The 12,040-nt window shown below is 44.8% G+C and overlaps 1 protein-coding gene across 2 annotated transcripts in view; it reads left to right on the top strand.

Moving 5' to 3' along the window:
* GABRR1 (gamma-aminobutyric acid type A receptor subunit rho1) overlaps positions 1–7,514 on the top strand; it is a 33,458-nt gene extending 25,944 nt beyond the window's left edge. For both annotated transcript variants that reach the window (XM_048298112.1, XM_048298110.1), the window contains 4 exons: positions 801–941; positions 1,402–1,554; positions 3,258–3,454; positions 4,301–7,514. In XM_048298112.1, the coding sequence (XP_048154069.1) occupies positions 801–941; positions 1,402–1,554; positions 3,258–3,454; positions 4,301–4,588 (779 nt within the window). In that variant the 3' untranslated portion in view covers positions 4,589–7,514. The remainder of the gene's footprint in view (positions 1–800; positions 942–1,401; positions 1,555–3,257; positions 3,455–4,300) is intronic.
* Positions 7,515–12,040: the final 4,526 nt, after the last annotated feature.

Here is a 12,040-nt window from a genome sequence, read left to right as displayed (position 1 = left end):
TGCTCATCCATGGTGTAGAAACCACAGTGCGGTGGTGACATTAATTGCCTTCCTCTTATGCTTCTTAGTCCTATTTGAGATAAACCCAGCTTATACCCTTAGTCCCAAGTATGGTGCACATATGAATTGGCCAGATTTCATATAGCAGCATTTTAAACTTTTGCCTTTTTCGAGTCATTTTCTTCTCCTTCTTAAGCTTGCAATAAGAAATGACAGTCTCAATTCTGTTTTAATACATTTATATGTGATTTTTTTCTCCCTGTCTGAAAGGAGCTGCTACTAAACTCATCTGAAAGGATTAATGTTACTGTTACTTCCACATGTATTAAAAAACTAAGTAATGTTCATGTGTATATCACAGGCGGAAAGTTTACCCAAGAGTTTTTCCTCCTGCATGCCTCAGACCATTGATAGATTGTTCGTTCCTCTTGTCACCCCAAGCAGGTTCTTTCTGCTAAGGCTCCTTTTCTTTACTTCTTATTTTAAGAGTTTGCAAGAGATAGTTTTTCAAGTTCTGATGTGGTGGGTTGCTTGACACACATATTGCATGTGTGAAACTACGGTTAGAGAAACAGGAGGGTTTACAAAACATACAAGGCCTCAGGCCTGAGAGCTGTGACAATGAGCTAGTCCACTCCTTGCCACAGCCATACACCACCTAGGTGGGTGGCATTCAGGAATCTGACCTTTTCAGCTGGAAGCTCTGAGGTAGCCAGGAGGGCTGTCTGGGCACACCCTGGGCTGTGGGGGTGGTAGCAGCTCTCTTAGTGCACTATCCTGAGTTTGTTCTGCTTCCCTAGATGCCTACACTGAAGATGACCTTATGCTCTACTGGAAGAATGGGAACGATTCCCTAAAAACAGATGAGAGGATATCGCTGTCCCAGTTCCTGATTCAGGAGTTTCACACCACCACAAAGCTTGCCTTTTACAGCAGCACAGGTGGGCAACCAGAGCACCTGCCAGAGAGTGCGCTGGGGGAAGAAGGGGGTGCAAACTCTCTCTTGACCTTGGCTGTGGAGGATTGTCCACATGTTCTCTCTGTGTCCCATCAGACCTGCCTCTTTTCTATACCAAGTTGGCTGTCCCTGCCACACACTTCCATCTTAGTGGTCATGTATTCTGGAAAGACAATCCCTCTTCAAGATCACACCAAGTCTTAACTTGAATTAAAGTCTCTGATTGCATAGGTTATATTTTCTGGAAGATAACAGCCCGAGAGATGCTTTGACTTTGATAGCTGGCTCAGTAAGGAGTTGTTTCTGTAAATCGCAATGATCTGTGGCCATTAACTGTTTTCATAAAAGAAAATTAGTCACTCTCCCCCTGATGCAGCATCACCCTATCTGAAAGTAGTCTGATGTTGGTGTAACTTCTCTTTTTCATTCTCTCTGTTTCACAGGGTGGTACAATCGCCTCTATATAAACTTCACTTTACGCCGACACATCTTCTTCTTCCTGCTTCAAACCTACTTCCCTGCCACTCTCATGGTCATGTTGTCCTGGGTGTCCTTCTGGATCGACAGACGAGCAGTTCCTGCCAGAGTCCCGTTAGGTAAAAACAATCTTGTAGTCAGCAGACCTGAGAGACAAAGGCTGCAACCACAGCCTTGGCCATCAAAATGAAATCCCCGGTGCCGTGCACTGCCCCCACACTGCCTTGAGGCACGGAAATCAGCTATGCCACACACGTGTGCCCCAGGAACAGGGCATGTGTCCCCTCATGATGCAAACTCTCCACATACCCTGCAGTGCCAAGAGAGTTGCTTTCCCTGTTTGCACAAGATGCACCTGGAATGAATCAGAGAGCAAATGTCCCACCTGCTTTTATTGCTCTAAACAGAGACAGGGCACGTGTGTAGCCAAGGTGTCAGTATCCTTCAGAGACTTCAGTGAGTGAGAAGGTGAAAATCAGTATCAGCAGCCCTGACAAAATTTCAGCTTATTGAGTTTTGCTAGAGGAGGCAGGGTGGAGGTAACACAGCTGAACTGTGCCGTGCAGTTTTACTTGTTAAATAAGTTTGCACTGCAATCTGAGGGATTCAGCTTCCCCTTTTGCAGCATCTTTCAGAGAGATGAAGCCATATGTCACAGGAGTCACCATAGGAGCAGAACTGTGATACGGACGTAAATCTTCTTCTAAAGTGGATGCTTTGCCCTCAGCAAAGTGCTGTTTGTTTTTTTGCAGATTCTGAGCTCAAGCTTGCTTCCTCTTATTCCAGGCAACATGCCTCAGGATTTTATTTATTCTTAAAATCTTATTCTTCAGTGGAGAGATTATAGACAGACATAATAGGGACAGCAATAGGGTAGTTTTTCATGTCTGAATTTAGAAACAGCACCCATTGCCTCGAGACATCATTAAAAGATGGGGGCCATGGCTTTTCAGAAGATGCAGGCACTGCCTTAGCAGTATTTTTAGCACCTTGGTACTCCTGTGAATTCAATCCTTTGTGCTTATATACATAATTTCAACTCCTAAAGTAATCACTAATGTGACATAATTAGCCCCTGAAATGAGAGGGCCATGGAGAGGCTCTCTCAGAGCCGGGGTAACGCTGAACTACAGGGGCTCCTGCCCTTCCTCATGTGCCCATTGTGCTCACCCAGGGTGTAAGATGGGACAGCACTGCCTAGTGGGGCACCATTATTCCCTGATTTTGCTCCAGTGAAGGCACAGAGCAGGTGTGAGAGTCAGCTGGGGACTTCTGTGACTTCCCATGAAGGAGAACTTCCCAGGAGAAGTCCAGCATAGAGAAGACACGGGGGAAACAAGTGAAAGCAGCAGCTTTGCTTGTGTCCATGCTGCAGAGGGGTGGAACTAGAAGCTGAGACACTCAGAATCATAGAGTCATAGAACGTCTTGAGTTGGAAGGGGTCCATAAGGATCACTGAGTTCAAATCCATGTACTTGTACTCCTGCAGGGACTGTCCTGCGCCTGGAATGGGGTGCAGCCAGCACAGGGTCAAAGTGCTGCTGCCTGGCCAGGGGGTGGGAGGTTGGTGATGTGGTGAGGAACCAGACTAGCAACACCCTGTGAACAGAATTAAAGCTGGGCTCACCAAACAGACAAGAAAACCCCAGTTACAAATCAGGGCTGCCTGGACCCTCCTTAGACAGTGAAACCCATTACCCAAATGTGAAAAAGATATTGCAAGATAAATTCAGATGTCAGGAAATCGTAACCACTGCTGTATTTGTGATGAGGAGCCTGGTTTGAAAGTGTCTTATGGTCTCTTCTGCTGGTGTATTCCCAGGGATAACCACCGTGCTGACCATGTCCACGATCATCACTGGGGTGAATGCCTCCATGCCTCGTGTTTCCTACATCAAAGCAGTGGATATTTACCTGTGGGTCAGTTTTGTGTTTGTGTTCCTCTCGGTGCTGGAATACGCGGCTGTGAATTACCTGACAACGGTGCAAGAGCGGAAGGAGAGGAAACTGCGGGAGAAGGTGAGGTTTTTTATCTCCAATGTCATTTTATTGCCCCTGGGAAAAGGTGTGGCAAAAGTCTGGAAATGTTCAAAGCTTTGCAACTGCAGTGTGCTGCTCTCAGCTGCCTGGGGAGAATGCAGTGCATGCAAAAAGACACCAGCAGTGAGGCATTCCAGGTTACAAAGCTTTGTGACACAAAGCCCACGCCAAGCTCACTGCTCTTTCTTTGGAGTCTGAGCACCCTAACTCCCTCTAGGTATAGATGTATATAGTATACCTGTATAGATGGCATAGGTTTTAGGATTTTACCTTTAAATAGTTTTTTATACTGAAGATTAAAACCTGTGGATAGAATCAGTTGGATTCTGCATTTTGAGTTTCAGGTGACATGACAAATATCCCCCACTTTTGTCTGTGCACAATCTAAACTTATACAATGGTCCCAATTTTCCCATTTTGCCCTTGTTACATTAAATTTTAACTAAAATTTCAGCCTAAGTTCTCTCCAAATGGGGCAGGCTTCATACATTCCTTCTTGTGGTTTCCCTCTGTCCTCCTCTCTGATTTTCTCAGCTGCAAGGTGCAGGTCCAACCTTTATTTACACCCCGATACCTGTGCCTAAGCCAAAGGAGCTTTTCCACAGACAGCCCTGCTCTCTCCCTGACTGCACCTGTGCTTTGCAGACATGGTAGTGGAGATGGAAAAAACTGCTGTGCAGCTCCACCCTCTCGCTCTCCCTTTTGCATCCCAGCAGCCTGAATCCCCCAGGCCTTTCCCCTCCTCTGTGGGATGGAAGGAGGAGAGGGATATCTGTGACTATGTGGACACAGCTCAAACCCTTGCTGCTCCGTCTGTGCCCGCAGCCTGCCTGTGCGTGCAGCCTACCTCAGCCCCGGGCCATGATGGTGGACGGCAGCTACAACGACGGGGACGTGAACGAGCTGGGGCACTTCATGTCCGAGAACGGGGACAAACAGGACCGGATGATGGTGCAGCTGGCGCTGGGCTCGGAGAGGGGCTCGGCCAGGAGGAAAAACCAGAGATACGTCAGCATGCGGATCGACACCCATGCCATTGACAAGTACTCCAGGATAATATTCCCTGGGGCATACATTCTATTTAATTTGATATACTGGTCCATTTTTTCGTAAAGATTCACAACTTCTGTAGTCACAGAGCATTGTGACATTAAATGAAAGTGCAGTCTCATAGGCTAACAGAAAGAAAATAGAGAATTGTTTTAATTGGAAGGAAGATTGATTTTTTTGCAGGATTTAATTTTTTTTTATCAGAGGCAACTCATCTGTGGCATAAATAATTGTGGAAGTTTCACATGTCAGCAAAATGTAGGATATACAATCTAAAATTTTATACTTATTTAAAGATGTGCTATGTTCCTTCTTGTGCCTCACAGGCCACTGTAAACTATTTTAACAAGTGACTATAATTTCCAATTGCTTATATATGGTGCATCCTCCATTTTGTACCCCAGAAATCCTAATTCTCTGAGTACCTGAGTGCATGCATACATCTCTCAACTCAGCAGACTGACCACATTCAATACCAATAAATACAAGAATATGCAAATACTTGCATGTTTGCAGAATGAGGTCAGAAATGTTAATTACAAACACAAACTGCCCAGTACTGGAAAATGCTTTGGCAAGGTTATTGATGGCTACATCTTGCTTTCACAGCTTAATCCATGACTCATTAGCAGTACTGCACTGACAGGTCCACATAGCAATACCTTCAGACTTGTGCTTTTCTTAATAGTATTTAAATAATGGAAATATTTCCAAACTGTTTTGACTAAGTTTTAAAAATATGAGTTGCAATGTACATTTAATAAGGAATGAACAAAAGCCAGACTTCCTGCAATGCTAACCAAATCCTCTGGGAAACACAGGAGTTCTCCTTGGATCTGCTTATTTGGGTCACTGGTAGTTTTGCTCTTGAGTTTCCTGGGAACAGGTTTCTCTACAAAATGATCCAGTGAAGACAGTCCATTGTCTACAAAAAAAAAAAAAGCCCCAAAACTATTTCAGGAGAATCCTTTTTCCTCTGATATAGTCTGGGCATTACCAGTCTGTATAAGCCTGAAAACCTGTTGCAGCCTGCAATGCCAGTAGTAGTTGTACTCGCTTCCAGGAAAATCCAGGTACATCTGTTTGTAGTAAAAGCATAATAGAAAGGTGCTCAACAGCTGACAAAGCAGTAGCAAGGACTTCACAAGAGACACCATGCCAAAACCTTTGGAATTAAGTAAGAAAACAGCTTCTGCCATAAGACAGCAGCTCCGCTGCAGACACAGGTACAACTAACAGGATCTGCTTTCATGCTGCATTGTCCCCCAGCATCCTGCAGCCCACCATGCCTCAGAGAAGGCTCAGCACCTTCCAAGGCAGAGCAAGGGGACACAGCTGGAGCTGGGGGCAGTTGGCACTGACTTAAGTCCCAACTCTCCAACACTGTCTGCAGAGCAACCAGTCAGTGTGAATACTCCATATGGAAAAGGCAGAATCTGTCACGCAGAAGTGATAAAATAGTTCAGGAAAACAAGAATCAGTTGAATGGAATCAGGGGCCTTTACAACACCAGCAGCACCAAAGGTGTCTCAGAATTGTGATCATTCAGTTGTTCTGCTGCCATGTTATACACCTATGTCCACAAAGCTACCTGAGGGTTTGCATTCACAGGACTTTAAACACACACACGCTTTTGCACACAGTTGCAGAATTCACTACTGCCTGCACAGCAGATACTGTTGTGTTTTACAGGTGGGGCTGATCTGAGCATCAGACCAAAGCAGTTGTGACTCCAAAAGGAGAGTGAATCTTCTTACGTGACACCTGCCCTGGCCTACCTGTTCTGTCACTCTACCATTAGGCGTGTGACACAGTCATTGGAGTTGTTTGAACACTGCTGGTTTTTGTTTTTATTTCCTATGTAAATAAATGTTACATAAACATACTCAGTTTTTCTTACAACTGCTACAATTGTACCTGAAAAACTACCTACACTCATCTCACAGCTACACTCCATAGGTAAGGCAGTAAAACCACAAAAGCTAAAAATCATTGAAAGACACACCCACTCATAAGATAGTTCTACTAATTTCTACATAGGTTTTTTTTCACATGCACATATACTATCATACCTTCATTCTATCAAGTCCCCTTCATATCATATTATTCTCCTGTAAGTTTTTTAAAGAGATTAAAAAAATGCCTTTTTTTTTTTTTTTCTTAAAACCTGTAAACATTTCAGTCAAATGAAAGTAAAAAGGTCACTCTGGCAAAAGCAGATGAAATGTTGACCACCAGGTTTGCCCACCCTACCTTACTCCTTATTCTGATGGCACCTTTCCCCACAAATAGCTCCAAGATTTCTTGGGCAAACTTGCACAGTAATGTACTTAGATTCTCAGTATTGCAAGAACCCATTTATTCCTACAATTTGAGAATAGCATGAACAGGAGTGCCAGATTTTATAGTAAGCTTTTCAGCTCCATAAGAAGCTTAATGTTCTGTAGTTTGCTGCAGTACAGTACATTCCTTTATAGACTCATTAATCTCATACTACATACATTATTTGGCATCTGATCAGTATATTAAGGGAGATTTTGAAGATACAAAGGGGAGCTGGACTTTTGAATTCCCTGGCTTTCAGTGGGAACCTGGTTTCTAACTTCCCATACAATTTTTCAGAATTTCCCTTTCAGCACAACTCCCTAAACTGATACCCCAACCTCAGTGTTTGGATTTACACTGTTAATTTACTTGTGTTTTATTTGGGAAACTCTAGTGCCTTTTCAGTCTTATATAAATGTGTATATACATGTATTCTATAACTACAGGATATGTCATATACAGTCAGTATTTGCTATCAGCAACTGTACTCATTAAACATATTTACATACACACTTTTTAGCTTTTAACCTTTCACTGTATGGGTTTTGTATCCAGTCATTGACACTCTGCTCCTTTCCACTTAAGGAAAGCAGAGAGGTTTGTCTGCTTTTGTTTATTTCTAGAAACACCCCAAATCACAATAAAACTTCGCGTTTGTACAGCATCGTGTGTTTTCTACCTTCAAAAGCATGATCTCCATGAGTTTATACATGTATGTAAGACCTTTTTGCTCAGGACCTGATCCAGATGAATACCAAATGTCCTTAAATCTGGTAGGGCTGGAGAGGCCCAGGGTTTCACAGGCAGGCTCTGATAAGAAGCCTCATGCACACTCCAGATCACCATGATGATGACGCTAAGCTTTTTACCTCAGACTTGTGTGCATTACAGTCCTCGGTCCTCTTGCTTTGGGTAATAATCTGCAATTTCTTTGAGATTAACCCAAAGCCTGTTGCAGTGGGGATCCTGCAACACGCATATATCAAACCAGGAGTCCCGTGGAAAGGAAATATATATGGACAGACAGATTCTTGCTAGATGTTTCAGAGATGTTTATTTCTCCAGCCGCATGGCCGGAGCTCTGCCGAGGAACCGTTCCAGTCACGGGACCAAGGGTCCTTCTGCCCGCGCAGGGAACACAAACCAACCAATGGGAACGAGGCTGAGCAGGGACAGGGAAGCCCCGTGTCTGTGCCCTCAGGGCCCCTCTCCCAGGGCTACACGGCAGGGGAGGGACCCCAACACCTCACCCGTTTTATTTTAATAAAAGGAGAATGAAAACAACTGGATAAACATAACAAGAACAGTTTCAAAACAAAACAAGCCACCCTCCTGAGTCTTTAAATGTCCAAACAGATTCTCTGGAACATCTTAGGGCTGACAGAAGGGAGACAGAACTCTGAGCATGCTTTGTGGGGAAACTGAGGCAGGAGAGGGTTTAACTTCTTCCCTCCCCCTTTTCATCCCCCACTCGGCATTGGAAAGGGATTTTTGGGGAAACAATTGGCAAAAGCATGGTTTTGTGAGGGAAACCATGGATGAAAAAACGGATTAGGAATACACTGGGGGTAATAGGACATAGGGTAAAAGGGAAAGGTGGGATTAGGAAAGGGAAACTGTAGGGGGGGCTTACAATGGAGATACTGTCTAACATGACTACGATTTTTTGCATATATACTGCCTTTTACAGGAACACCATCAGGCCCAGTGACCTGCGATGCTTGTAACCCTTTTCTCCTTAGTACAATATTAAATTCCACCACCTCTCCATCTCCCAAGCTTGGGATGCATTTTTCAGGGTTATTCTTTTTAATAGCAGTTCTATGCACGAATATGTCTTGCTGGTTGTCACACCTTGTTATAAAACCATAATTTTGCTTAACATTATACCATTTTACTATCCCTAAGGTCTTAGCTACTATGATCTTTTCCTTTTTCCGAGTGGCTGCTGTTTTCTGTCTCGCTGCGTCTTTGCTCTCTCCTTCGGTCGCTCCCGTGTTGGAATTGTCGGGGCTGCTGGTGCCTGCGCGCTCTTCCCGGGGTCGCGTTCGGGGCTGCGCGGGCCGGGCCGGGCCGCGCCGCTCAGTTCTCCGTGCGTCGCCTCCTCTGGTCGCAGCTTCGCTGCCGATGCCGGGCGCTGCACCCACGTCTCGGCCGGGCCCCCGAGCGATGACTCCCCCGCGCCCCGCTCCAGCGCGCGTCTCGGCTGGGTGCGGCTCCGTTCCACCGCCATCGCCGCCAGCCGCTGCCCGCGCGCCGCCCCTCTCGGCCGGGCGTTCCCGGGGCTCGCTCCACCACGCGCTGCGCGCGGCCGGGCGGGCACCGCCGGGTCCCGCCGCTCCTCGCTCCGCCACCGACACTGCGGCTCGCGTGGCTCCGCCCGCGCGCGGGAACTGCCTCGCTGCTGCTCGCAGAGCACTCGGTGCACGTGGCCTGGGCCGCACGGTCCCTGCGCCAGGCTTCCCTTCGCCAGGACACAGCTGACATTGCTCAACAGTCTCGGTAACTAAATAATATTCACGAAAATATTCTTCCATCGGCATATATTTTGACTCCAGTATTAACTGTGTCCAAACGGTTTTCCAAAAGCCCTTGGTAAGAATTAAATCCCAAGAAACATAGAAAAAGTTCTTAAACAACCATGCCAGGAAGTGTTTCAGTTCTTTTTGAGCTTGAATCAAGCTAAAATTTACAAATCGTTGTTCAAGAATCATTTTAAGATAAATGTCCATATGCGGCTCTGAGAGCCAAGAGTCTTCCCACCGTTCCTCCATAGTTTAGATATGGAATAGCAAAGCAAAACCAAGAAGAGGAATCCAAAGTTTCCAGGGTTTACTCACACAAATCAGTCGCTTAGGGATCGGGGATCGTTCTGCTCACAATTCTCCACCATTTGTTGCAGTGGGGATCCTGCAACACGCATATATCAAACCAGGAGTCCCGTGGAAAGGAAATATATATGGACAGACAGATTCTTGCTAGATGTTTCAGAGATGTTTATTTCTCCAGCCGCATGGCCGGAGCTCTGCCCAGGAACTGTCCCAGTCACGGGACCAAGGGTCCTTCTGCCCGCGCAGGGAACACAAACCAACCAATGGGAACGAGGCTGAGCAGGGGCAGGGAAGCCCCGTGCCTGTGCCCTCAGGGCCCCTCTCCCAGGGCTACACGGCAGGGGAGGGACCCCAGCAAAAGCCCAGTCTGGAATGAGGCTATTTACAGAAGGCAGGTCTGTGTGTATTGTGGATAGACACAGGTTCCGTCTGTGAGCACATCTAGCTAGCTTCTAGATTTGGAGGCTGAAGCCTTTGATGGCCTTTAAGGATGATGAGAATTATTGATAGGGGGAAGCAGCAAGGAGGCAAACTTCAGTCTGCAATTGAGAAGCTGCAAATACCCCATCCCTGAGAGTGTTCAGGGCCAGGCTGGAGTAGGAAAAGAAATTATATGATTCTGTGAGTAGTGAGAAGGCATGAAGAACTAAAGGGTCTTCTAAGCTCCCTTCCAACCCAGACTATTCTGTGATTCTCTGAAACTCTAGAGCTATCATAAACAATAGCACCATATTTTTACACTATCCTCAACCATGTGGGCTTCATTAGGACTGAAGCATTTGGCTTCTCACTTTATTTTTAAATAAGGACATTAGATGCAGTTGTAGCTTGAGAAAAATCCTCAGTACATTTGCCAGATACTTTTGGCTTCCATTAGTGCCTAGAGGAATCTGAATCAGCAGCAATCTTACCCAACTTTGGCTTAGCAGAGTTTGGGTAAGAACACTTACGCAGGATTCACTTTTGCTCTGTAGTAAGAACAAAATGTGGGTGGCAGCAGCAGCCAATGAAAGAGTCTGATGGACAAAGGCTCTGTGGAAGGCTGCTGTCTGCAGGACAAGGAAATTGCAGATCTCAGGGGTAAAAAGGAAATAATATAGACTGACTTTTTCTTTATTTCAAAATTATTTATTCCTAAACATTTTGCTCTAAATAAATGTATGTTTCAAGGAATGCTGTTAGTAAGTTATGAGATCATTCAATGAATACTAGAGTTTGACAGCTTTTGCGTCGTGACTCTTCCTCAGAGGAACACAGTTCTGGTCCTTGTGACTGCAATGGGAGCAGGTACAGAGCACTCACAGTGGAGGGAAATGATTATAGAAATAAGATTGACAAGAACATTAAACTGCTTCCCACTTACGGCTTGAAGAAAGGCTGCTGGGCTCTTCTACACCAGGAACACAGCAGGTTGCAAGTTCTCTCCTCCAAATATTTTCATAAAAAATAAACCCATCACATTTCATGTTTCATTTTTTGTTTTGCTTTAAACCATATCTATCTTTTACTCAGGTTCTAAGACAGATACTAAATAAGGAAACACAGTAGCTTGGTAGGCGGGCAGAGGCCTTAAGTTCTTCAAAACATCTGGACATAATCACCTCATCCTTTCACAGCTGTGACTTGCCATCAGCTGCTCAGAATAATTTCAGCCATTACAGTTCATCACCTCCACATTTCAATTAATTACTTATAATACTATTCCTGACAAATATTCCAATATTCTTAAATTACAAACAGCTTGGGGAAGACTGCAGTTAGGGCAACTTAAAAAGCATGCCAGATATTTTCCTATACATGTGATTTATGAGCACAAATGACTGAAAATCAAAGTTTTATTCCCACAGGAACCAAGCTTCTCCCATCCATAGTATCACTGTGCTAGCAAAATCGCAAGGTTAATTCCCAAACTTCTTTAGTTCAAGAAGGAACATTCTGAGACAAACTGGAATTAGCTCACATGGGGAGTTGAGAAAGAAGACTGAATGAGGATTCAAGGATTTGGCAAATGAAGCCAAAACTACCTTGACCACGTGTTGGCAATAATGCCACTTCAAACTGAAGGCTAGACTAGCTTTAGCCTAACAGAGATCCTTCAGAGATCACTCACAAGCTCACATTCCTACTATTCTATCAATTCCAGCATGTTTTAACAGTTAAAACAGCCCTAAGATTATAAAGACTAACATTAAATACTGAGTTTGAAAGGCATTAACCCTCACAAATGCAGACCAAAATGGAAAGCTTAAAACACCCTCGATCTTACATAATCATAACTAGGGGGAAAAAAGAAAAAAACTCAAACATGCTACTCAAATAAAACCATGCAGCATCCCAATATTAAGCAAAGAAAATTCAA

This window comes from Corvus hawaiiensis, chromosome 3, assembly GCF_020740725.1.
Source record: "Corvus hawaiiensis isolate bCorHaw1 chromosome 3, bCorHaw1.pri.cur, whole genome shotgun sequence".
Taxonomy (NCBI): domain Eukaryota; kingdom Metazoa; phylum Chordata; class Aves; order Passeriformes; family Corvidae; genus Corvus; species Corvus hawaiiensis.
This window is presented reverse-complemented; position numbering and strand designations above follow the sequence as displayed.